Source organism: Micropterus dolomieu, linkage group LG02 (genome assembly GCF_021292245.1).
Source record: "Micropterus dolomieu isolate WLL.071019.BEF.003 ecotype Adirondacks linkage group LG02, ASM2129224v1, whole genome shotgun sequence".
In the NCBI taxonomy this organism is placed as follows: domain Eukaryota; kingdom Metazoa; phylum Chordata; class Actinopteri; order Centrarchiformes; family Centrarchidae; genus Micropterus; species Micropterus dolomieu.
The window spans coordinates 21,660,077-21,686,578 of NC_060151.1; the positions used below are offsets into that span (position 1 = coordinate 21,660,077).

The window sequence follows — 26,502 nt, forward strand, 5'->3', positions numbered from 1 at the left end:
GATCAGCTGAGCTTCACCTACCTCGAACATGTCTTTTTCTCTCTCTCCTTCATGGACAGTCACTACAGAGAGTATTTATGCTAATCGCCTGTTCATTTTTAAAACACTTCTTGGTGTGTTTTTATGCGGCTTAAGTCAGATGTTATATTTCTGACAGCACCTGAAGGCAACATTGTTGAAGCACGCGTGCTGCAGGTGCTGCACAGAGAAGTTTTCCGTTGCCAAGGGTAACCAGATCCTCAAATAATCAACTGCGCCACATAAAAGCTAACTTCCTTCATCTTGTAGGCCGGTTCCTACCGATAGTAATGGACCTGAATCACTCTTCGTGTTGGGATTCAATTCTGGAGAAAGTGAAACCACACATACCGACCATCGACTTCGATTCTTCATCAGTATGTTTTACCCTTCTTAAAACGTGCTAACGGCTACTAACTGACAACATATATAGCTACAAAACATCTTCATGACGTGATTTACAAACGCAAATAATGGTTCCACTTAACATTACAGTCCGAGAATGAAGAGGTTCTTCTCACCATATATCAAAGACCAGCTGGTCTTTCCCTGAAGGTCCCAGAAGACTTTGACAGTTTCTCACTGGATGATGATGAACTAGAGGTTAGTTAATTAGTCTCACGAGTGTTAGTGGAAGAAATGTCATTAAACATTGATATGTGTATGGGATATTTGTGTGCTTTCTCAATCAGGAGCTGTTGAAACCTGTAGCACACACTTGTTGGTCAGAAGAGTCTTGCAGCCAGAGTGCAAAGTTTGATGATGATGAAATTGTAGAAGGCAAGTCCGCAACTCAGTGGGGAACCCATCACTCTGATGCTGAGGTAAGTTATATTCATCTACAGCCACTAATGTGCGGAGAGGAAAGCACACCAGTGCGTCATAGCACGTCATATGCATCCTTTTCTTTCCCTTCCTTGCCTTTCTTTTCATTTCCCATAATTAAAGACAGATGCTTGTGAGAGAGGTATTGTGGAGTTGAACAGAGCCAAGCTAGACGCCTCTGTAAAACCAAATGTGGACAACACAAAATCTGATGAAGTTTTTCCTGTTCTCTCATTTGCGGTGAGTTTGGGAAAGTAAAAAAGGGGAGAGGGTAAATATTCTCTAGCTGCTATATATTAAAAAGTGCTGTTACACACTTAACATTCAGAGGCTTGACCAGTGGGATTTGGATGATGTCCTCCAAAATCTGAGAGAGGATGGGCTGTCTCTGCAGCAACATGTGTCAGTTGAACCTGCGAAAATACAAGCAGGTAAGTAATTATAACACACCCCAGTAGCTATAGCAAATGACTAAGGGTTGGTAAATAATCGGGGTGTGTTTAATAATTTACAGTATTAATTTTACTATCTTGTGTTATAGTTTCAACCCATTTTTGTTCATAGATGGTGACAAATGCACGTCCCAGGGGAATATAATGGAAAGACTAGTTGCTTTCTGTAACAGCCAGGCATCTAAGTCTGCGCCAGAGCCTGTGAAAAGTCCAAACCACATCAGGTAAGTCATATCACTGCTAATGTCCTGTGACCAAGATGATAATAATAATCACTTTTTCAATGCAGACAGAAAAATGAGTGGAACAAGTCATTGGAAAGGATGGCAGCAGAGTTGCAGCTGAGCCACCAGGATTTTCCCACTGTTTATATTGACCTGCGTTGCCCTGATCCTTCATTGAAACCGCCAAGAACATACCCAAGTCTTTCATCAGAGTCCAAGTCACCGGCTAAACACAACACTCACTGGGAAACAAAGAAACCCAATCTTAAAGTGCACGTTGGATCATGGATGGGGGACAGGTAAATATATTATGCATTAGAAACATTTGTCATGCTTAAAAGTCTAGCACCTTTTGTTTCAGTTCATATAGTCATTTCTCTCTTTCCAGGGAAGTGACTGGCAAGAGTATGTTGCTTCAGAAAATAAGGGAAATTAATAGAAATGGGACTAAATGTCCCGATAAATATACAGATCCTCCTAACTCAGTGCTAGGGAATGAAGAAGAAGAACTGAAAGAGAAGCTACCCCAGCCTGTAGTGTCTACATGTAGCCATGAGTCACACCATCTGTGGGAGGATAAACAGACTTCACATGTACAGTTTGAGGACAGAAACCCTAAAATGGAAAGCCCACCAATAGCTCAGCAATGTACACTCAAAACACCAAAGCAGCAGAGGTATGTATTTTGTTCTTTATTCATTCAGCACATCATTGACAAGAAAACAATATTTTAACCATGACAATGCTTTTGTTAGTGACAAACATAGGCAACATAAACAACACCATCAGATTCTTAAGCAGCTGGGAATACATCGTCCAACCAAATCTGTCAATCGGAAGCAGCCAGCTGCTGAAGGAACTGATGTTCTTTATGATTTTGTAAGTTGCCACAAAACTTTCCGAATATACACTACCTAAAAAATGGCCTACACTTATTATGACTTGTCTTTCAGGAAGCATCTCATCAACAGTCAATCACTACATTACCAGCAGATATTGAAAGTAAGGGGTGTATGTTACTGATCGTGGACCTCTCCGGTCCTGGCATGGTTGGAGACAGAGTTCATGGGAGGGGAAAACATCTGCATCCAGCTGGAGCTAAATCCCATATCTACAACACTTTAGTGGCTTGGTTTCTGTCTTTGGTTAGTGAGCAGTTAGGGGCTTCTCTCTCCTGATGTGTGACAGCGTTTGCTGTTTGTGAAGCTTCACCATGTAAAGGCCACTTGTTTATGTGTATTAGGCTGGCCCAGACCCACGTCATGATGAAGATGAGGTCAGTGCAATGGTCCCATTCTGGGTTGCAGGGCTTCAGCAGAAGTGGACAGAGGAAGGACTGGCTTTGCATGTTTTAGCTGTGGCTCGTCACTGTTACACACCAAGGGTGAGTAGCTGGGGAAAAAACATCTCTGCATGCTTTACAGTGTCTGATGATCAGAGCACTGATTCTGTTCTTCCTTTTGTCTGTTTTGTAGAAAAGGGACATAGACATCCATACTCCTTTCTATAACCATGTCCGCAGGTTCCTCTCTGAGACCTCACTCACTCTAATTGCCCACTGGCTACCTCATCTGAATAACTTGCTGGACCAACAAGCCTATGCCTCACCCATCCTGCCCTCTTCCTGTTTAAATTCTTTCATCTCTGCTACCTCCAACAAAAAGGTGGGTTGCTTCAGATGGTGTGATTTAATATACTTTCAAGCTCTCAGATGATTTTGAATGCTGTTGACTGTGTTCTGTTCCCTCGGCTTTGTGTTTCAGGTTATAGATAGGACATTTAGTCTCAGTCCAGGGTTTTTCTGGCAGACTGTGGAAACTCAGGAGCGTGTTTGTAAGGGGAGAGAGACCACACAAGAGCTACACACAGAGGTGACCATGTTGCCCTTCAAAAGTGTACTTTAGTATTTAATTTTAACAGTTTTCCTTTGATCATAGGAAGCACTGAATCAGAGGTATAACACAAAAGGTGGAGTAACTGAATATATGTCTTTTCTCTCATTTTTGTTGTAGGTAGCGGTTGCTCTGTGGCGCAAAGCTTTCTTTGTACATCCTTTCAAAACACACTACACCCTCCAGCTTGTTCTTGACTCAGGACTCGATATATGTGGTCTGCGGCTCCTTTATCCACCACAGGGGTTCCTGAGTGACATTGCTGGTAGGAAATGATTAAAGCCAACTGGTCATAAAATACTCAGTAACTTTCCTTCAGGTCTACTATGTGTCCTAGAGCCAACAATTAGGGCTTTGTCAGTGTCTTCATTGAATAGAAATAGTCTTTACAAACTCTCCCTCTGATTCATAGGTGTTGTATCAGTTATCCAGAGAACCGATGAGACCTGCCAGCCCGTTCTTGCCCTAGCTGTTCGAGGCCCTCATGCCCACTCAGTGTTGAAAGATATAACTAGTTCCTTAAGTCCTCTGCTGCCCAGAAAGAAAGCTCTCAGCCCTCTCCACTGCAGAAGTCAAGAACCTCGACTTATCTACTCCCCTCGACTGTCCAGTCAAGTCCACAGGGAGCTGTGCTTGTGGTTTTCAGGAAGACTTAAAGGAGGAAGTGCACAGATTCACAACCGGCCTCTGAATAGGTGTGTTGTCATAATTTGAAAATGCAAAACATAATTCAACATGTGATATTTTTTACACTGTGTATACGTTTTTCAAAAAATTATTTCTCAATTGGATGGAGGAATGACCCCGTATTAACTGTGGATACATTGAAATAGCTTTTATTTTTGTTTGTTTATTTTTCAAAAGATGGTAACTGTAAATCTAAATCTTTATGTTCAAAGAAAAGTTTAAAACTTGAAAACACCTTTCAAGAAGCTAAATTTCACTAATATACCTACAAGTATGGTAGTATTGTAAGTATATTTGCGCCTTTATTCCACTGTACCCTGCTGACAGTGTTATAATCAGTCACCCTCACTTTTGTTTGTAGAGTTGTGCCTCTGGATGACAGTGTGGGAGGCAGCCTATTCAGTTTAGGCGGATCACCTTCCTTTCTGTGCGCTACAACAAAAGGTACTATAACTCAACAAGAAGCCAAAACTGTCACCAGGGGGGGAAACTGGCTTCTGTCCACATTTCATTTTCAACTTTAATCTATACTGTCCTGAGGGAAATTTTGTTTGTAGCAAGGATCAAAAATTCACTTGAGTGGAACTGCTAATCCTTCTCTCCTCCTGCGTAGCTGACATACTCCTTGTGGTGTCGCCTGGCGTGCCTCCATGTTGCTACGGCCAAGTGCTGTCTGTCTGTGAACGCAGAGGCTTCAGTCTGAGGGGGCTGCAGAGGCTGCAGCTTCAGAGCAACGGAGCTGCAGTCCTTGGACTCACCAACCAGCAGGTAGAACTACAAGATAGTCAGTCAGAGAGTTCAAACTTACAGAAGAACAGCATGTTGAAGGATACAATTGTAATGAACCTCATGACAAAAGTCAATAATTGAGTGTTTAATGATAATATATTTTGAATTTCACCATTTACTGGAGACAAGTATAGAGGTGGTAATGAGTATGGATTTTGGTTCTTAGACCTTGGAGCTGGTGTTTAAATAATAATAATGGAACATTTAGCTGTAATTGTGATCTTGATACTTTTTTGCATCAAATACATTTCTAACTGTGGGCCAATATTCCAGCTGCTTGGGTCTAAAGAAACACAGATTTCTCCTTCTGTTTTTCATCACAGTCTTGAAGCCTACGTATCTTGTTTTCTCTATAGGCACTTGTGTTCTGCAGTCCACATACTGTGACACTGGATCAGAAGGAGCTGGAGTTACCCTCTCACTGTCTGGTGTTGTTACTGAGGAAAGAAAATGCGATGCGCCACAGTGTTAGCCTTCCAGCAGGTGTAAATCTCATCTCAAGTCATATAAAAATAATAATAATAATCTACAGCATAAATCCTCTCCATGAATTATATGGAAAGTAAAAATGTGCAGGTAATAATCTCAACAGTCTACATTCACAAGTTATTCCGTGTCAATAAAATAACCTTGCAGTTACCATAATGTTTCAGCCCTAATGAGAGAATTTAAGGCAGAAAAGCTTCTGGGTTGCATCCACACCAGACTTGATGGTGTTCACACAGCAGAGCCAAGCTTCTGTTTCCACACTGTGCCTTACAGCAGTTACCTGTCCCATATGTTTGGTAAGCACTGTGTCTTCAGTGTCTGATTCTAGTAGAAGCCCCTCTTCTGCTTCCCTTTATGTTTCTTATGTATATTTTCTTTTTAGTTAGGTGTATGTGGGCAGTGCCAGATCCTTCCAGTGCGATCCTGTTGCATCAGAAGCATTCACCCAGCTCTGACATGGAGCAGGTGGTGATTTTGACCTTGTGTGGGAAGGACATGAGCCAAGGCCTGAGCCTCCTACACAGAGTGCTGACAGAAGGGCCAGGAGGTGGGTGAAGGTCAGCTGTATTTCTGAGAACACAGCCGGTCCTGGGCTTTGGAAAGGGAAGTGGCAGTAAACAAACAAATTACACTGTGCAGCCTGCACAGTTTAATGAATAAATTAGTGTGAATGTGAGTGAATTATTTCATCCTCTCCCCCTTATTTTTCAATAATTGCATTGTTTTTTAAATTTATATTCAAGGTAATGAACAACATGGAGGATTCGAGCTGCTTGGCCTGAAGTATCTGCCTGCGTTGACTCAATTTCAGGCTCAGGAACTGAGCCCATATGAGGTGGGAGAGCAGCAGTGTCACGACAGCCTGGATCAACTGATGTCCTCTCCAGCCTTAGTGTGTTCTCTTAGATGCTTGAATGCTCTTGCTTCACTGAGGAAGCTCCTACCACACGATTACCCCGCTAACTTCGGTGTCCTGATGTCACCCACACCTGAAGTGGCTTTCAGACAAGCCTCCCTCTTCTTCTTTGAGCACGAGATGATTTGTGGTAAGTTTGTTGAGTGCTGTATAAAACATGCAATTGGATGCCATGTCTAAAATCACATCTCTTGTTTGAAGTATTTGAGGCCATCACAACATTTAAGGAGAAAAGGGCAGACAGTCTTGTGTGTATAAGCTGGGAACAGTCTCATCACTCCACTTCTTTCCCCAACAGACTACAGCATACACCCACCTCTGAAGTGTCTTCCCGACAACAGCAGTGCAGAAGGTTTGCCCATCCTTTCCAGGCTCATAGGCTCAATACAGCACACACAGTTTGTAATATATTTCATGCAGCTCAGTTTTTTTGTGTATCATAGTTGCAAACTGTATAATCATATTGATGTTTCACTGTGATCTAAGTTGGAGTTTTGTGCTTTTTACATAATCAAAAGCTAAATCTTTTAATGAAAGAATTTTGTTTTATAACGTTTAAATGCTGCAAGTAATGAATATAATATTGAACATTCAAAATATTACCTAAATACTGGGAACTTTCTGTTCAGATCCACAGATGCTGCTCACAGTGTGCCTGTTCAAGCCAAGAACCTGGAATCACTCTCTGGCTAAAATAGTCCGCAAACTCCTGCTGAGTGACCTCACGTTGGTGGGCCTCCGTGTAGTGACCCTGGACAAAAGCATCGCTACCTCACTACTGCCTGCCGAAGGTGTAAGTGAGAAGGATTATCTGAAAAACAAGCTTTCCTTTCATGCAACCATAAGCCTTGATAATTCAATGTTCAATGATGTTTGCAGGACCCCTCAGACTTGGAGGCCCATGTGGAATACTTGTGCTCTGGCTCATCACTGGCTCTCTGCCTGGAGGGGGAGAATGCTGTGAGGATGCTGCTGGATGTCCTGGGCCAAGAGGACTCATCCCTCAGGACGACCTGTTATGGCATGGCTCATTCATACAATGGCATCTATGGTCAGTACCCTGTACTGCACACTAGCACACGTTCAAGAACAGGATTTCTGTGTATGCTTAAATGCGTGTTTAACATTTTGGTAACTATATTGTTTTAGGATCTGGATCATATCAGAAAGCAATTCAGGATGTGAAGAGGCTTTTTCCAGAGGGGCTCTGCTGTACTGAAACCAGCACAAAGAGACAGGAACAGGTATGCATGTCACAGAAAAGGGTTAGTACCTGGGTTGTACTTCTGACTGATAAAAGACATTCTGTGTTTGTACTTGGTTTCTTCAGGTTCAGATACTCAGCATGTGCTCAGACCCCTTAGCCTCTGTGGAGCGTGCACAGAGGTGTACACTGGCCCCTGTGGATCAGGATAGTCTGTCACCCTCGATGGCATCAGGCCCAAATGGAGGTTTGGACTACTTGACTGGTTTTATTTTCATAAACAGGCGATTATATGTAATGATAACTTTTGTGCAATGATGTAAACTCTGCAGAACTAGGCTATGCTGTATATTCAGGTTGCATTTGTGGTGCACTCATAATCACAGGAACATTTCACTCTATCACTCTGAACTCAAAGCACTGAACATTGCATGGTTCAATCATTTATTAAAGTAAAACGTGTCCCCATAAATTATTTAATCATTTATTGTGACTTTGGCAGGGACCCCTATGGAATGGATGTTGAAATATGACCTTTGTAAAAAAACAAATGTCCTGCTTTGCTTGTTTATTTGTGCCAGGGTCCCTGATACACAGTGCTCTCTGGCAGACAACCTGTCTGCTGATACCCTTAAATGCTCCACAAATGCTCAGCCAGGTGCCATCCCAGCTGGACATGCTGGAGCCGCTGCTGAGGTCAGGCTGCCACCTAGTGGCAGGGAGGATGAGCATACTGGATAATGAGCAGAGGAACCATATCGCTGACACGCTGAAAATATCACAGAGAAATGAGAGAGTGAGAAATTTGGCTTTGAAATAAGTTTCTTTAGAGCCTCTTGTCTTACAGCGAGCAATCAGCAGTTGATTTTCTCTTGATTCTTTTGTGTCCTTAAAAGATGGCTCATCTTTACATGGCACCCTGTGTCTGTCTCATCATGGCTCTGCAAGGAGAGGCAATTGTGGCCAGTTTTAACTTGATCCTTGAAAGGTATGGAAAAAGATGACTCAAACACATGTTGTGGGAACATGTAGAATATTTACATATAAACGTTTTCCTTTTCCATGTGCCTTTCACTTTTACACTAGCATTTACAAGGAGAACTCAGCCCTAGAAAAAGTGGGGAAAAGGATTATCCACCCCGACAGTGAGGAAGAGGTAAATCATTATTTTGATTTAGCTTTTTCTTCAAGGTTCATTCATATAATCCTGCGTGAAGATTTAAGATTTTGTGACACAAAATGTCATTTTGTTGTTAGTCAACAAGTCACATTTGAACCTATTTATGTTGCATTCTGTCCTCCAGGCAAAGCAGCTGATATGCTACCTTTTTGATGCCTTGTCTCCCGAGAGCTGTCACACTATTGTGCCATAAAGTTCCAATATGTGCATGCTTCAGTTGGAATTTTCGTGTCTGCTCTGAAAAATGTCTTCTAATTCCCATTGTTCAGGAAATATCTGTTCTAGATAGAAAGTCACTGCAATGTAATAAATATTTTCACTTCACTTTTCCTTTCCTGTCTCCATTTGACTTGAGGCACAAACAGTATTTTAAAAACTTTATTCTGCAAGTTGTGTTTGAGACAAAAAGTATTCACACATTTCAGATGAAAAATTATTTTAATTTTCAAGATGATAAAAATAATTTTGTGAACTCTGTAAACCATTGCATAACTGTAGTGTAACAATTGAACAAGTGTTAACAAACTAGTAGTACACTACAGAATATATGCGGTACACAATCCTCAATGTAGAAAAGAAAAATCTAGTATTCTAAGACTTGCACCTATTTTTGTGTTCAAAACACAAAAAATATCAATATACCAACAGAATAATTTCTACGATTATCAGTAGAGAATTTCCTACATATTCACACAGCTTGTCACAAAATAAGGGACGTATGTTTTAAATCTATAAATTATTTCTAAACCCACTAACATTTAAGTTAATAAATCCATGAAATGCAGTTTCCTCAGATTTAACTCATTCTCTATTAAATCACTGTATTACCCTGAGAAAAGAACATTTCTCTCTTTATATTTCTGCATTATGCTGACAAATAGAAACTTGAAAACTTGCATTTGTTTTAGTTCTAATAAATTTTTATTGAATAGCAGTTCACAACTAGATGCTACATCATAATGAATTAACTGCGCTCCATAATATCCAGTGACCTATTCATTGAATATCTAATTTAGAACAATACATTCAATATTTCAGGGCTTCAATGTTAAAATAACATTTCTACAGAACTTTCCTAAAGTTTATGGAACAACTGGTTCCACATTCAGATTATTTACTTTTGACAACACTTGTACTAGTATTTCACTTAATTTGAACATCTCCATACATCATACTCATATACATGTACAAGATTGCATAAATCTTCAGGCTCCATTTTCATAATATTAAAAACAAAAAGACAACACAGCAACTAACAATAATGCAAAATAGATTAAACTATTCCATTGCAGAGCATAATGATACATCTATTACAGTTCATTTACAAGAGTCTTCCTATTTGGTGCTTTTCCTTACAAACAATTGAGTTTTTGGTGCCAAATGACTAATTGAGATCAAAATTGTGTATTCAATGGTTAAGTATTGCTGTGTTTTTTGAATTTTATGGCAAATACAGGCTGAGATGAACGATTATCAGTCAATTATAACTGCCTGTGGAACTGGCGAAGAAAATCTCATTAGAGATTCCAGTGGCCTGAATGCAAAAGGATCATTTAGAAATCACACTGTGGTCCACAAAAATATTGTAAGGCACTGGAATTTTGATTCTAATTAAACATGTTACATTTTTTCATCAGACTGACAGAAAAAAAAAACTGTCTCAGAGATGTATTCTCATGATACCAATTAACACTATTAAAGGCACAAATGTACTTGAAAGTGTTATTGGTCTGTTAAGAGATAAATTTAACACATGTAAAGAAATGTAAGCTGTGCTTACCAAGTGAAGTTTGTTTCATTTATTTTTTCGAGTAGACCACTAGGAGAGATTAAAGGGCCAACAACAAATTACCATAACAATAACTCAGTTTTAATTATGTCTGTATCTGCCATTAATGCTTGTGACAATCATCATCTGTCTCCTGTAATTTTACAACAACAAAAAAGAAAAAAACTAATTTGGACCACGGCTTTAAGAAATAGAAAACAAATAGTCAGATATAAAGAAAGCACCTTACAGTCCTTGTAGGCCTATCATAACAGCATATAATGCATAACCATCAATTTGTGATTGAGATAATGTAGTTGAGCAAAATAAAAAATAAAAACTTCAAAACAGTAGTTGTAGTGAAGTTTATATGGCCACTTCAGAAGCACAAATGTCATTCACCTTCACATTCCTTCACTGTAGATAACAATTAAACTGACACCAAATTCTTGCTTAAGGTCAGCATGTGCTAGTCAGTATTGCACAAACCTGCCATAAACGTTGATGTATACTTAACACAAAATCAAATATACATATACACATTTTGTAAGGATCTGACCCATGCATTTTTTTATAATTTGTGTATCAACTCACTATAGCTAACTTTAGATTTAGAAAAAGATGCCATTAATTACTATTAATGAACATTATCTATTTAAGGTACTAGGTGATTACTTTTTAAAATCAATTTAGGTTTCTTATTGAAATAAAACAAAATGATGAAATGTAGTACAAAAGAAATAACAACAGTACAGGTCTTTGGTAAAACTGCAAAAATTGGGCTCAAGTCCATTAATGTAAGCAAAATCCATTACCATAGTCGTGTTGTTTATTCACTATGAGGATATATGGCCTACTGAATGAAATATCTATGCAAAAATCCATCCAAACCCAGAATTCTTGCCACAAGATGCTGGACTTTTTCTCTCTTTCATCTGGATGGCCTTGGTACTCTGACCTGCCATTTATAACTTTTGGGCAAGAGCCGGCTCTGTTCACAACTACAGGCTCGTCTGTCCGATACCTCAGCATTTATTTGAATTGTGTTCGAGGGTAAATCTTTGCTTTAGAATACAAATTTGACAGCTTTTTGACAGCTACTAGAACACGACTTTGGTTCATTTTTAGATTATCACACTGACTAGACATCATTAATTTTAGTTGGCTTCACAGGCAACACAAAATAGACTAGAGAATCCTGTGAAATTAGCTGCACTGTACACTGCTATCCAGTGTTAGGGGAAAATACATTTACCTTCAATCATTTAAAAATAAAAAAAGGGGACAATCTACAGCAGTACAGGTCTGTGACATCATTCTATGTGACATAAAAGTACTGAAACTGACTCAAATGCATTTACAAATGAATAATTCAATCAAATTAAGATTTAGTCGAGCAGAAGACAGATTATTTCAGTTTCTGAAATCTGAGCTGTGGATGCATAACAACATTCAAACATCTAAATGTATAACAAGAAAGTACATTAATACCTTTTCCAGTAGCAGCGAAGCTTGCGGAAATTATTAAGCCTTTACTACACTAAAAATAAGTCAATACAAATATTCTGGCAGTGTGACACAGTGCGGACTTTTTTTTTTCTTTTTTTTGTAGCTGGTTAATATATCGCATAACATGCAATACCAGAAGTGTTTAGGTTGCCTTTTATGCAGTAATATAATCATGAAAATGCTAAAATACCACAACCTCTCTTGATATTTTTCCTCTGAGTTGCTTAATTGTCATTTATGAGAATGTAAACAATGCATTTTCCCATATAAGTAGCAAAAGGTGTACCTGTAGATACATGATTTCTATTGAATTTAAAGCAAAAATACAAAGATTTCTTAACACAGTAGAAGGTCATTTCAATTAGAGGAACCTAAGCACAAATCCTAAACAGAATCCAACTTACAAGTTAACTACGGAATTCTTCATTCACTGCTGAATTATAACAATAAAAACAAATGAAAGTTACTCAACTGTTTAAACAGCATTATATGTTGCTATACAAATTCACTCTCTTTGAACACTCCCAAATGTTAAATTGAAAAACCTAATTTCAAAGACTGAAGCTGCACTAAAAGAGCACCACGGCCAAGGAATGAGTGGGAGGGGAGAAGAGAGGTTAATTTCTAAAGGTTGAAGTCAGGACCACAGGTACTGACAATTGTTTGTTTTCAATCTTCTGCCAAAATACTTGATTGGGCCAAATACACTGGCATATATTTATATATACACATATAGTCATACACATGTCGATGCTTCTGCAAAGTTAAACAAGACATGTTATGCAGAAACCTGTGGACAAGCTTCAACTACTTGTGTTTGCTCTGACAATTCTACACATAACCTTTCAACTAAGGCAAGGCACTTTAGAGTTAGAGGCCGATATGTTCTAGACAAGGTCAAGAGGCTAGATTTCTACAAAAATCACCATCTCAGGCTTTTAGCAAATACAATACATGCTTCTCTAATGGCTAAGCTATATAAGTCTCTACAAAACAAAACTAACTGATTGAATAACAGCCTTAACATGTAGCATGTGCCTTACTGATATTACAGCTGCTGGTTATGCCTAAAATGCATTTTAAATTTGCACTTATTTGATTGAAATTTTATAAATCTAACTATGAAAGTAGAAACTATTAAGTACTTTTCTATGAAACCTTAATATGTAGATCCATGCCATGAGTTAATAGGAAATATGAAATATTCAAATGATGTTTCACAGTACACACAAAAGCTTCAGACATTAGCTTATATAGAAAAAAAAATTATAAATCTAAAAAAAGACACAAAAGAACATCTACAAAGCAGCTTGAAGCAAATTTCTATATACCCTTTAATAATAAAGTCCCAGGTCAACAAAGTGCTTTAGTAAGAAATCAATCTTCTTCAGAAAGTTGGTCAAAATAATGATGCTTGACTGGCTGCATTAAAAAATGTTAATGAAAATTTGTTTTTTTATTTAGAAAATGTGCCTTTACTTAAAGAGGAACATTGTACAATCTCAGCATTCATGTGTTTTGTTGCTTCCTTGGTTAGTCTGATTTACAGATACAGGTGTGGATCAGCGCCAATACTTCACTGGATGTGAAACTTTTTATATTCTGCATATTCAGTTTCTATTGATGAACAATACTTCAGAAGATTACTATATTCTCATCATTCATGAGTATTTATTCCTCAGAGCACAGAGCTTCTAAACTTTCAAGCATTTTCTGGTACAATGAAGTTGATCAGCGACCCATTTCACACACAGCTCTGTAAAAGGTACACAAAGGTTTTTTTCTTCTTTCTGGAATTCTGTGAGGCTAAAACAAAAATATGATTTCTAAATTTAGTATCAGTCACATTCAGGTTCTGGGATGTCTGGTTTCTTGAATTGTTCCCCAAACCTCCCAACTGAATTTTTTTGATTTAGATTTAGTATTCCTCTTTAATTAAAGAAAAATCTGCTTTGAGTTTTGCCCATTTTATGTTTAACGTCACCGGACTAGTTAAGTGTAAGTGAACTCTACACAGTGATTTCCTTGCATCTGAGATCCCAACCTGGAATGCCTATGGCACTAGCTATAGTGGTAAAATATCAACAATGGCTTTGTCTATATTTTTGTATAATTGTGTGGGACTGTTTGATCCACAATGGGAAAATGTTCATTTTCAAATTCCCCTACAGAAGTCAGTGGGCTCAAGGTCCACTCCCTTTGATATTATTACAAAGGATACTATATCAAACTTGTTCCACCCTCAGAATGAAAGAAGAATTACCTAAAGACCTGCAGTATGACAAGTCTTTTATGTGCATTTTTAAAACTACATCAATCTGTTTTCAGTTAAGATATAATATTATAGTTACCGTGAGTATGTTTTCTTTCTTCAATCACAAGAATCTGTGATGTACTACAACCTTTTATTGCCTTTACACAAATTTTCGCAGTATTTTCTGAAAAGCTGCGGTGGAAATGTCTTGTTAAAAATTTGCTGTGGTTGGACTTTTAAGTGCATTAAGTACAGAAGGAGCAACCTCAGGTTATCAGAGATGTATCCACACAAGTACAGTGAAGTAAGAATCCATAAACAGCAGAACATGAGGGCAGAAATACAAACTCACACGCATCAATGCCTTTGTGTATACGGCTTTTAACAAAGTTTAACGGTCCTGTTTTTACATTTTCTTTCTTAAAAATCTGTAAAATTTGTATTTACGGTAAGAGCAATATGTCAGGTTGGCAGTGCATAATTGCATTTTGTTTGGGGAAAGCAGCCACATTCTGCGTTTAGCCTAAATTAATTCATGACAAAGTATAAACAAAATGTCTCCACACCACATTTATGTCCTTTAGACTGCCCCGAGTCATGATTGCGATGCCTTTTCTCAAATCTTCAAAGTAATTTAATATTCTAATTTGCATACAGAAAGCTATCTGGTTGCCAAGGTAATGTGCACATAAAATGAGCAAATACTATAATGACTGAAACCCCTGTACACAATTTGATTCATAATACTATGTTTTGTCAGTCAAACATCATTTTATTCTAAATTAATTCAACCACTGTATGAAACAGACATTGTTATTTAGAAAATGTAATATCTATTAGTAGTTTTTCAAAGGGCTAATTCTTTACATAGTACCTCGAGTAATTGTACATCACCACTTCAATATTTTTGTTCTACAGTAGGGACATTCTGTTTTACTAGGTGCACAGTTGTCACATAGTACATAATGTTGGCAAGGCTGCAGAACAATGCAACGATCATGCTTTTGGCAAACTATACATTTCTTTGACTGAAGCTGATATATTACCTGTTGAGGAAGAGAAGAATGAGTATCAGCTGCAACTTAGGAAAATACAGTTCATGCAGACTTTTCAAATAAGCATGCTTGATGACAAAACGTGGATCTGAATGATAGCTGGATAAACCGTTTTAAAAACTATTGTAGATGCTACAAGTGAAATGCGGTGAGTGATCTAGTCTTCCTTACCCCATCTATAAGGTCTAGGTCATTACGCAGCTGATTCTGGATGGAGTGAAGCTTTGACAAGGGGAGCTGGTCCAGCTCTCCATAGCTACGTAGAAGAGGTGTTCCAGGGGTGCGACAAAGCACGTCAAAGTCCCCTTGGAGCTCTTTCAGCTTGCGCTCCGTTTCCTCCCATTTCTGTTCTGCCAGCTGCCGCTCTGCCTCGGCTTTTTTTGCATGTTCCTTTGCTTCATGAGCGTCTTTCTGGCAAGCTTCACAGGCCTGGAACAAAGTTGAGTCTTGTGATTAAAAAACAAACAAAACTATGCTATCTATGAAAAGGCTCTAAGAAATACACTATAATAAGAGTTCATTTAAAAGACTGACTTGCTTGACCTGATGCCAGGCCTCCTCCCATTGTTTGATCTTCCTCTTGGCCTCGTCCAGCTCTCTAAAAAGGCGAGCAAGATCAGCAGTGCTGGTTGTGGAGGTTAGGCTGCTGAAAACTGGAGATGGACTTGGTGAAAAGCTGCCACTTACAAAGTCCCAAATGCTGCTCGCACCTCCATTCAAGCCTAGGTGAGTGATGAGTTATAATCACAAGGAAGACCAAGCACAAAGTGAACAGTTAGTAGAGGCTGTGTGTGAAGCTGTGTCACACAGCTGTCTGGTATTTCAAACTCTTTTAATCAATCCTAAATTGATTATTCTTTGTAGGGACTACTTTGTTAAACTAAAATGTTGTTTCCTGCACAATCAAAGTTTAATTGCCAAATTTCTCATCTTAATTTATGCATACTGGATTACACATGTAAGTAAAGTGGAAGGAGTGCTCAATACTGAAGCGCTCACTTTGTGAGCAGAATGTATGATGCTATCAGCTTACCCAAAGAGTTCTGGGAAGAGGAGGTGGGTGTCCCCAGAAGCCCATGCTCTTGCTTGGCTAACATGTTTGAAGGTTGATTTTGCTGCGATACCGTCCCAGACAGCAGGGACTGCGACAGAGACTGGGAGAGGGAGCTTAGTGGGGAGGTGGAGAGTGACGACGAGGAATTAAAAGACGACGATCGTGCCAGGGAGCCAGGAATGTTAACCGGAGCAGATCCACCTAGCACCCTTTGACCTGTGGGGATAAAGTAAATAAAAATGGTGAGGCCATTTGTGATCAACTGGTCAAAAAACTGAAAGTAATAACAAACTAGGTGTCCTTACTTGCCAGTCCTACACTGTTGTCTTGTTCCTCAAACTCCTTATCAAGAGATGCAACATTAATGTCACTGAAGTTGAGATCCAGAGCGGATCCTGAAGGAAAACAAAATACATCTGGCTGACATTTGACAATAAAATAAAGGGATGCAGTAGTCAGCTCAACTGGTTTAAAGTTGACTTTACATATGCATACCAATGACAGACTCCACTGTGTTGCTCCCTGGATAGAAAGGAGTGGCTTTTGCATTCATTGTTGATAAGGTGGTGGGTGAAGAGCTATCGGAACCAATACTAGAAGCCAAGCTGGATGTTATACTGGAGGTAAAGCTTGATGCCAAAGGGTTCACCGCAGAGAATACAGTATTTTGTGTCTAAAAGGAAAACACAGAAGGACGCTGTTTAATTCCCAATGTCGTTAATTACTGTTAAGGCTTTCAAATTAAATAAATATATTACATGCTATGTAACATAAATCAAGATTACCACTATTTCCCCAAAGAAACCTTTTCAAAACACAAACCTGTTTTTCTTGGTCCAACAATTTCTGATCCTGCCCCTTGTTCTTAATCTAAAAATGATCGAATGACACAGAAACGGCACATTTTAGTGACTAAACTCTAACTTACACCCAGACCGCCAATATCAATTAGCAACCTGACATAAATAAAATATTCTAATTAAACACAGACTTTTCGACCTTAATTCACTTTGCCCCGATGGAGCTACCTGGTATCTGGTAACGTGATTTTCAGTAGTTATTGTCATGATTTGTGTGGTAACTGTCTACTGAATTACATCCGATCACAAGGTGTGTAAACTGATCATGTAACCTGACTCTGCCTGCCACTTGTAGCTCTAAGTAAAGTCTGTAATTACAACAGCAGATTACAACAGCAGAACAGTGAAACCTAAAGAGAATTCTTAATGTAGGATTACAAATACCCCTGGCCTTTTATGCCTTGTGAACTTATTTTTTAGGCAGTCTGATTGTAGTCAAATCACCCCAGGTAAAAACTTGATACTTTATAGCTTCTTCATATTTCAAGAACTCTCATCAAGTGATAAGATACTATTGAGTTTTTGTTAAGAAGCGAAGAACACATGAAAAAATTTCAAAGCTGAGACCTAAAAAAGGCGTGATCAAATGAAACTGACATGTCAAATAATGAGTGAGAAATAAATGAAACAATGATTCAAAATGAATGGCAGAAATACATTAAGTGTAAAGCCCTAAGCTGTCTATGTGTTATATTCTTCCTTAAGCTGAAGAGAGCAGACTGTGTACCTGATCCTCACGTTCAAAGCCCGGAGCTTTAGGATAGTTAGACGTCAGAGAGGAGACACTGGATGTGGTGGACTCTGAACATAAACTACTATTAGTTAAGGATTTGGGCCTGCTGATGGATCCCACTGGGGATAACAAACTGTCGCTTCCTGAGCTTGGCGTTACAGTTGAGCTATTAGAACATGAAACCTGAGAAAGAGAAGTGCACATGATCTTAATAAAAATGATCAAAAATTAATAAATAAAACCATTATTCTGAATGGATTATGGAAGCGATGACTTATATCTTAAATATCGCTTTCAATGAGAAATGTAGAAATGTAAAACAGTAAAAGAAAATAGTAATAATGACAAATTAAAGTGTAAAAAACATGCCAACAAAAAATGAGAGCAGAGTAAACAACATATCGAAGTAAATGGCTGATTTGTATCAGCTGTATTGTGATTTATGTAGCTACAAAAGCAGGCGTCTATAACTTTTTAAGAAATGAGTCTACTCTTGAAATCCAGTGCCCTGGTTAAGTTAATTGTGACACATTTCCAATTGAAGGACTGGGAAAACATACACTTCCTACTTGTCCGTTGCTACTGGTTGAGCTGGTGGTGGAGTTGCCTCCACTGTTCCACTCGCTGACCGGACATTCTGAATACTGCTGAGAGCCCATCTGGGACTGTGAACTTGACTGTATCGCTGTTAGCAATGAGCTCATGGTTTCTTCTGTAGATGGAATTCCTGAAAGTATTAAAATGAATATTAAAATCATCATATACAATCTCTAATAACATTAATCATTGCGGCTGTGTTTAAATCTTAAATCACCCAGAATGCAGATTTTAAAATTTGGAAAAACCAAGAAATGTCTAAATGTATAAAATTACCTTACCTCAAAAAAGAACTACAAATGTCATAGACTAGTAATTCTCAACTTGAGTACTGTGACAGTATTTACAAACTTTCACTTACTTTCTACATGTGCAAATGCACAAAACGGCCCTCTGGGACAGTATCCAGTTTGCCGCATATCATTGCATTTGGTAGATTTGTAGATCTTAAAGAAAAGGAAAAACAAATCACATCCCAAGGAGATAGAAAGTTAGGGTGTCTGCCTTTGGAAAAACTAATAAGCCACAGTGTTCAGAATCAGAAGAGCAACAATGCCATTAACAAAACAATAAAACCTCATAAATACATTATCTTGGACTTGTGGCAAGATTACAAAGTCAACAACAACAGTTTCAGACTATGTATTATATTTATTATGGTTGTTTTGGTAGCGAGTCAGTTTTAAGGCTTGGGTAAAAGAGCCCACGCTGTCGATACATTTTTACGTCTGCTGTGATCTAATGTATGTCACGCTGCACGTATACAGCAGTCCAACCCACAATAAAACAGCTCATTTAACAAATAAAAATAAACAAGACATAAAAGAGATATAGATAGACAGGCAGAAAAATACATCATTTTCAGAAAAACTAAAATCACTCACCTCTGGGTGAAACTGCTGTTCAGTGCGAGAGTGACAATACTGGCAACTGTCTCCACTGTCACACTTTGAGGGCTCGCCCCATTCATCCCCATGTTTCACATTAGGGCAAGGAGTTGACCTGCATTCATAGAGTCAGAACCTTTAATCCGTAGCAATTACACAACTTAAAACCATTTTTTATTTTGCCTTCAACTGAGCCACATCTTACCTATATTTGAACTTTCTAGGATTTCGTCTTCGGTCTCTACTGTTGTGGTAGTGGGGGCAAGCGTAGCCCTGTCTGCATAGTCTTGGTGGCTTAGTACACTGATCTGTTTTATAATTGGCTAAAACAAAGTTGGTATCTGCAAAAGAAAAGACAAAGTATTATTGTACTTTTTATTTTTATTTTGCAGGACATTAAAAAGTGATTTAGCACTACATGAGCCCACTCTCATCAGAGTGGGGTTACTTACCTTGCCACCGGGGGTCTTCTGTCAGAGTTTTCTCAATCATAGCTTGGCTGGCTAATACGCCAGGCTGCAGATCAGGAATACCTTCACCAGATCCCAGCTGCCCATTTTGAAGAGCCTCTTGTGCTTGGATCTCTCTGTATACATGAAATGAACGTTAATTGTATCCCCAAATTAAAAAAACAAACAACAACAAAAAAAACTAAAACTGTGGTTGAACATCCTTAAACTTATTGTGCTGTTAAAAAGAAACTTGCTTGCTGTCTTTAATTGTTAAAAATACTAGAACGCTAAATTCCAGTTGTTTCAAGTGATATCTGCTAAACCCAAATCTCAAAATACTTTGACAAACAAAAAGCCAACTGACACCTTATACTAGAGCATGGAGCATCTGACATATGTTGTCATAATATTAGTCATAGGCAGGTGTGACAACACGGTAATATTAATTGAAATATTATCTCACACACACACAAACACACACACACACACACACACCTCTCTCAATAAAACATGTTTATCTAGCATCTGATGTTTGTATTGTTATTTGTCATTTACTGAGCCAAGCCCTAAAAACAAAGTTACAAATCAAACCATGAGTCTGCGGAGCCATTACACCCCCCACAAAAAAGGAATTCTGTTTACATTATGCCTAAATTGGCTGATTTGTCCGTTCCACTGTGAGGCTTATGAGTGAAAAGTTTGGCAGGGAAAAGAGAGGCCACTATTTGCTTTGTGTCACCTGATATCATAGACTGGAGGTCGGAGATCATGTGGCCCATGAGCAAAAGCACAGTGGAGGCCATTCTTCACACAATGCCCTCGAGCATCTGTCTCATGGATACAAGTGCCAGTCTTGTAATAGCGTAGATGGTACTTGCGCTCTGTGTCACCAGTGGTCCGGTGTAAATAAGGACAGCTAAGGAAAGAAGGAAACAAGATTAAAATGTATTACATCAGTTGATAAAACATCTGAATAACAACTGATTTGGCATGACATTAAAATAATGAACAAAAAATGCCAAAACCTTATCAAACATGAAGCACAATTAGGTTTTAAATTGAATGCTCCTCTTTATGATATAAGTACAACTTTAAAATGTCTGTGCAGGCAGCGTGTTTTGTTTAAAACACTGTCCAAACAATTCATTAGAAAACCATGAGGATAATCAATTCTAATAAAAGGAAGAAATTCTTATAGTTGTACACATGTTTAGTGAGCAATAAGATTCTACTGTGAATGCAGCGCTGACACACCAGCAACGCCTCAAGACATGTATGGCCAATAAGCCTTGAATAAACCAGTTTTCCTTTCTTGAGCAGCAACAGTTGCTATAGCAACACATAAGGTCATACAAAAATAGCTGCCATTGGCAGAGGAGGAATTATAAGGATTGCATTGCAGTCATTAATTTTACATTAGTTCAATTATCTTTTTTATTTCTATGTGGGACTCAATTAAATGCTGTGCCATATTTAATTCCCAGCCACATAGAGGCTGCTGTCATTTTCTACATGCTGAAAATTAAAAGGGGGAAACCATTATCACACCTTTTGAGAATTCACATATCTAGTTTCTGTGTGACTAGACAGTTTACTCAATAGTTATGAAAATGCTTGACTCCTCTAAAGCCAAAAGTATGTGTTTAGAAACCGTTTTTCTCCCCGTGATGACAGAGGACAAACGATGCTATGTGCAAAACACAAACTAAATTGGTATCTTCCTGTAGGAACACTGTGGGGAACAGACATTTTTCTTAAATTATGAAGCATGGGAGTAAAATATTTATGCATCAAGTCACACCTTGTCATTAGCTGAAATTAACAGTAATGCTATATAACGCTGGAGGGCGTCCAGAGACTGTCAAATAGCCTTATCTCAGACAAAGAGGTGGGTAAACGGTGAATTCAATCAGAATGGTGGCTGATCACTTAGTTGGTACTCTACATAAGAGAATGCATGCAACAAGAAAAAGGGCAAAGAAGTGGCCCTTGCAATATTGCTATCCATCGTACCTTTAGAGTACTCTTTTCACTGCTGCAAATGTTTGATTACAAAAGCACAGTCCTTTCTTGGTGGTCATTTTAAAATAAACAGTCCCTGCATCAAATTGGCTTTTTACAACCAGACTGGCATTTTATAACCCCAGTTCAGGCCCAGCAAGGCTAATGTGCACATTTGCCATTAATCAGAGAGCTTGCTTATCCTACACACACTTGTGCTGCTGTAGCCACAGCCCACTGGTGAAATTAAGATAACGTTTTAATCTATAAAAATGACCCTCAAACATAACATAAAAACACAGGCTTTCAGTCCTCTACAAAATCCTCGATACAGAACAGTTAGCTGCATAGCAGTTAGACTGTAAAATACAGAACACAATTAAAAGTTCAGTCACTATAAAACTCATAATATGAAGCAATTAAGTACTACTTTAACAAAGAAACCAGAGGTATATCCACATACTTCCTCTTAATGAAGACACATCCCACCCCAACGCCATTTAAAACAGAAACACTACCACTGAGGAAATGTCCTGATTGCATTCGATATTTTTGTGGTATTGATCTGACTAAGTTCTTATCTGTTTCATTAAGCTGAAATGATCGTCATCCCAAATATGTCAGCAAAACATCAGGCATCTGTCAGCAGCTGTATCGTGACACACTGACACAACAGGGACTTACTCATCTCCATCTGGGCAAATGCCTGTGGTCTCGTCGTACTTCGTGCAGTACACGTCGGGGCTGTAGTTAAAAGTTCCGTCTCTTCTCCTTATGGGTCGTCTTCGCCGCTGGTTGAGAAAATGCCAATTAAAGCACGTAAAGGGTCTGTGCTGCGTACACTTATGCTGGAGGAACAACGGGCACTGCTCTGTCCTGAACTCCTTCAAGTATCTGAAACAAGAGAAAACCAATAAAATGCATCAGGAACCGGGTTTTACAATAATTATTAACTAAGAAATAAGAAAAAGGCAAGGAATTAGTTCAGAGACAGATGCCGTTTTATGCTGCTAGTAGTTTAGCCTACTATATATTTTGGGTCACTGGCGTTAGCTCGCTATTCAGAGAGCAAACTACGTACGTATTTCGACGTAACACTGGTTGAAAGTCCCTGAGCGTACGTCTATAAATGTGCGTAGCAAGAAGGAACTCAAAATAAGGCCGAGCTATTTACAAGCAGACTGGGTAGCGAGTTCCTGGCTAATAATTTAGCAGACCGAGTTGACGGTTTAACATTCAACGGATTATTCAAAACACTTCCTCAAGTCTGTAAAACAACTGTTCACGCTTCCGTTAAGGACTGGCTTGTCTATTAAGTGATTGAAGACGCCCGTGTTTCCTACATTAGGGTTGATGTCGTTAGCGTGCAGTCGCTGTTTGCTATGCAACGTTAGGTAGTCACAAAGCCAGGAAAAGCACCATGTTTGTAACACACACAATAGTTGAGGAATGCAAGAAATGAAACCGCGTATAGGTGCACGTGCAAATAACGCTTTCGGCAAAAAGCGATTTAGTTGTTTCTCTGCAGTAGCTTTACTCACGTATAGTGGGTAGGTTTCTCGGTTTGAGGGGACGCATTGGCCGCCGTTTTCGAAACCGACGGCATTTTCAGTCAAAACAATGAATTGCGCATGCGCTCGGATCTGTTGCTCGCGTGCATGCACGTCCGCCTGCACGCCAGCGCACTGCAAACATCAATGCAGGGGGCGCTGCACAGATGAGACTGTGTGACATACTTTAATTCTGAGACTGTTGTGTCTACTGGTTTGACATATCTGATTCTCTTACCTCTTACCTGTTTCTTTTTGTTGTTGAATAAAGGCTACATTTGAAATCAAATTAAGGAATATTTCCCCTACATTCACAACAGTGAAGGAAATTCTACCCTTTCTGTCAAAAGATCCTGGAAGCTATAGTCTGTATCTTTTATAGACTAAACTCTGGTCTTCAGGGCTCATTTTGAACAAGTCTGTTAATTCCATCTTCCTTATTGTCTATTATCTGCAGTATCATTGGCAAAAATCTCTTAATTTAATTTAATGTCCTAAAATAGTCTATTTTAGATTACTGATCAGACACCAGTGAAATGTCAATGTCAGTTTTAAATGAATAAATGGCCTTGCCCCAAATAAGTGGTAACTGTAAGCAACGTCTTCTTCATTACCTTTTTTGGTAAAAGTCTCGCAATTATGAAATGCCTTAATAACCAATTAGAAGTGTTCAATATGCAAAGCAAACATGTGCCTACTGAATGAAGAAGGATATGAAAAACTTTTGTTAACTTAAGACTTCCTCATTTGAAAAGGCATATCGTCTCACAGGCAGCTCAACATATTGTGATATACAGTAGGTTACTCCTCTTCCTTTATTTGATTTGAAATATAGACAAGGGTTAATTGCTTACATTTTTACAATTTACTACTGTTTGCATCACCAGCTTATCGGTTTTTATCTCAGTGGTCTACATCCTTTAGGCCAATACATTTTGCATTTGGCATACAGTCTAAATATAACTTTAAATTAATTTTCTTTTTAATTTTTACATTTTACCATAGTTCTATATTAATTTCACAGTATTTTGTAATGCATGCGTTAATGCATGTGTTCTTTGTAGAATAACAAATAAAGTAAGTCTGATCTTATTTAGGAAATTATAAAGCAACTAATCTGGCAGAGCAGAGCTTGTTTAATATAACATGCATTGCAGAGTCCTTAAGCTTTTTCTTTTATGGTTCACTAGTAGACACTACAAGAAGTTTACTTTTGTATTTATTCCGATCACTCTATGATCTGCCTTCAACATCAATTTGCAATTTTGTGATTTAAGTTTTGGCGCTAAAAATCGAATTTTGTTTTCAAGTGCCTTAATATACAATATATTGTCATCAAGCAATTTGAATGTGTCCGCCTCATCGTTACTACAGCATGTCAAACTCCAGTCCTTTTTCTTTCCGTCTGTATTGGGAAGCTAATCTGTTCTATTCAGCTCCTCTTTCCTGTAAGGGATTTTAATTTACAAATGCAATTATATGTCTAATCCATTATTTAGCTGCTGAGGTCCACCGAGTACACTACCTTGTAATTATGCATCAACCCTGAACTATCCAGTTGTAATTACTTTGATATGCCCCACCCCCACTCAGCTTAGACAATGTCCAGTACCTTTCTTACATTAGAACATTTTTAAGGGTGCATGCCTTTATTTAGAATCATATGTTGCCTGCTTTATTTTGTGCAAATTTTAAGCAGCCAAAGCAGAGTGCCAGATTGTCATAAATTTATAGTTTTCTTGTTGGCTGTAACCTACTTTATTTCCACCTGCTGCGCTGCTTTCTATTTTCAGTTCATGGCACAATTGTTGTTGTATGTTTAGTGGTGGTCCTGTGTTGAACTCTTAACTGTGTTGTGTATTTTTTTTTATATGTGTGATAATTTTGGAGTCATGATTGTATTTTTGTTTTAGAGAAGTCAAATTTGCCAGACAAATTTCCATTAAGGTGGACAATAAAGTTAAAGTTAAAAGTTAACATGTTAATTTGCCCAATATTATGCAAGAATAACCAACAGATATAGTATTATGTTTTTTTTAACCAAATTATTTTTTTGCTCACAGACTCAGTGTTTAATTATACCATCATCCAAAGGAAGTATTGAATGTAAGCAAAGGGAAAGTCACACCCTTTCTCCGTTCTGTGACGTCAGTCACCACAAACCTTTAACCTTACTTAGTAGCCTCAGCTGTACACACAGTCTACTGTCAACGTCTTCTCACAGTATCCCGAATGTGTGTGTTTGCATGTGTGATGTGAAGATGATCCATTGCCTCTCCCACAGTGGTGAACTTGGAGGGTCTTGGCTCTGGTGTCTAGGTGTTGCTTGTTCATATAAATGAAGTAGGCAGCTTTCATTGCATTATTACTTGCCTGTTTTCCTGTCTTTGTGTCCTCTGTGGCTCTGAAAGGCATGCTGTTTACAGACAATTCTAGCCTTCGTGTGTAAATACAAATACAAATATATAAGCTATAGTTAAACCTGCCTTTGTCATGAATGAATGCTTACTTGCACGGAAGGACATAACATTGTGTGATAAAAAACTCATGCAAAACATATCACTTACCACAACGAGTTTAGCATTTTTTGCAAAACTCTTATAAACAATCACTCAAGTGATCCTCAGTGCTGCGTTCCCAGGCTGCTGGGACTGTTACAGCTGGAATAACAGTTTGTGGTTTGGACTCCTGTTTTCCCATTCAGGCCATTATCTCTGGCTGCCTCATGCACAAACACAGCTCAGGCCCACCGCAGGCTGGCAATGCACAGATTTTATACAGTCCTATAGATGTACACTCATCGACATAGGTGGGATAGAGTTTCCTGTACTGTACCTTTTGTTGGTGCTACATAATACATCCACCTCTTTCTTCCTAATGCACAGAACCTGTTGGACATGCAGTGTTTGTTTTTCCAAAAATGTAAATAAAAAAGGGGGATATTCTATACACCCTGTTATATTTCATGTAATGCAGTTAACTGTGAGCACTGTTGAATTTAATTGAATATTACAGAAAAATAATTTATGTTTCCTCTGACAGATCAACAAATAATTTGAGGCTGTAAAATGTTATAGCAGGTTTCATAAAAACCTCTGCTATTGAG

General features: G+C 38.4%; 3 protein-coding genes across 23 annotated transcripts in view; 1 reads left to right on the plus strand and 2 right to left on the minus strand.

Moving 5' to 3' along the window:
- mrtfbb (myocardin related transcription factor Bb) overlaps positions 1-362 on the minus strand; it is a 75,308-nt gene extending 74,946 nt beyond the window's left edge. For 13 of the 17 annotated variants that reach the window (XM_046032961.1, XM_046032953.1, XM_046032887.1 and 10 more), the window contains exon 1: positions 22-362. The gene's annotated coding sequence lies outside the window, so the exon portion shown is untranslated. The remainder of the gene's footprint in view (positions 1-21) is intronic. The other 4 variants (XM_046033043.1, XM_046033013.1, XM_046033036.1 and 1 more) reach the window with 1 other exon arrangement.
- Positions 206-9,000, plus strand: LOC123959003 (dynein axonemal assembly factor 8). 2 transcript variants are annotated; one of them, XM_046032835.1, is made up of 30 exons: positions 206-395; positions 514-621; positions 711-842; positions 967-1,083; positions 1,172-1,274; positions 1,408-1,519; positions 1,585-1,818; positions 1,908-2,195; positions 2,275-2,398; positions 2,473-2,664; positions 2,763-2,903; positions 2,995-3,183; positions 3,283-3,390; positions 3,532-3,676; positions 3,824-4,106; positions 4,460-4,542; positions 4,712-4,866; positions 5,244-5,370; positions 5,541-5,672; positions 5,759-5,923; positions 6,120-6,422; positions 6,591-6,644; positions 6,922-7,085; positions 7,172-7,343; positions 7,442-7,536; positions 7,623-7,743; positions 8,078-8,292; positions 8,393-8,484; positions 8,583-8,652; positions 8,801-9,000. In XM_046032835.1, exons 1-30 carry the CDS (start codon positions 309-311, stop codon positions 8,867-8,869), a joined length of 4,380 nt encoding a protein of 1,459 aa, XP_045888791.1. In that variant the 5' UTR covers positions 206-308; the 3' UTR covers positions 8,870-9,000. The 2 variants fall into 2 exon arrangements, with proteins under 2 accessions (XP_045888791.1, XP_045888796.1); XM_046032840.1 differs by lacking the exon at positions 2,473-2,664.
- A 95-nt stretch (positions 9,001-9,095) lies between these two features.
- On the minus strand, positions 9,096-23,527 carry unkl (unk like zinc finger). Of its 4 annotated transcripts, XM_046033062.1 has the most exons (16): positions 23,388-23,527; positions 22,531-22,740; positions 20,585-20,761; positions 19,846-19,979; positions 19,599-19,734; positions 19,391-19,508; positions 18,868-18,952; positions 18,470-18,636; positions 17,904-18,092; positions 17,139-17,186; positions 16,812-16,989; positions 16,622-16,711; positions 16,296-16,532; positions 15,797-15,984; positions 15,434-15,691; positions 9,096-15,253 (listed from the first exon to the last, which is right to left on the minus strand). In XM_046033062.1, exons 1-16 carry the CDS (start codon positions 23,450-23,452, stop codon positions 15,098-15,100), a joined length of 2,436 nt encoding a protein of 811 aa, XP_045889018.1. In that variant the 5' UTR covers positions 23,453-23,527; the 3' UTR covers positions 9,096-15,097. The 4 variants fall into 4 exon arrangements, with proteins under 4 accessions (XP_045889018.1, XP_045889038.1, XP_045889027.1 ...); XM_046033082.1 differs by lacking the exon at positions 17,904-18,092 and having other exon boundaries at positions 18,479-18,636; XM_046033071.1 differs by lacking the exon at positions 17,904-18,092.
- Positions 23,528-26,502: the final 2,975 nt, after the last annotated feature.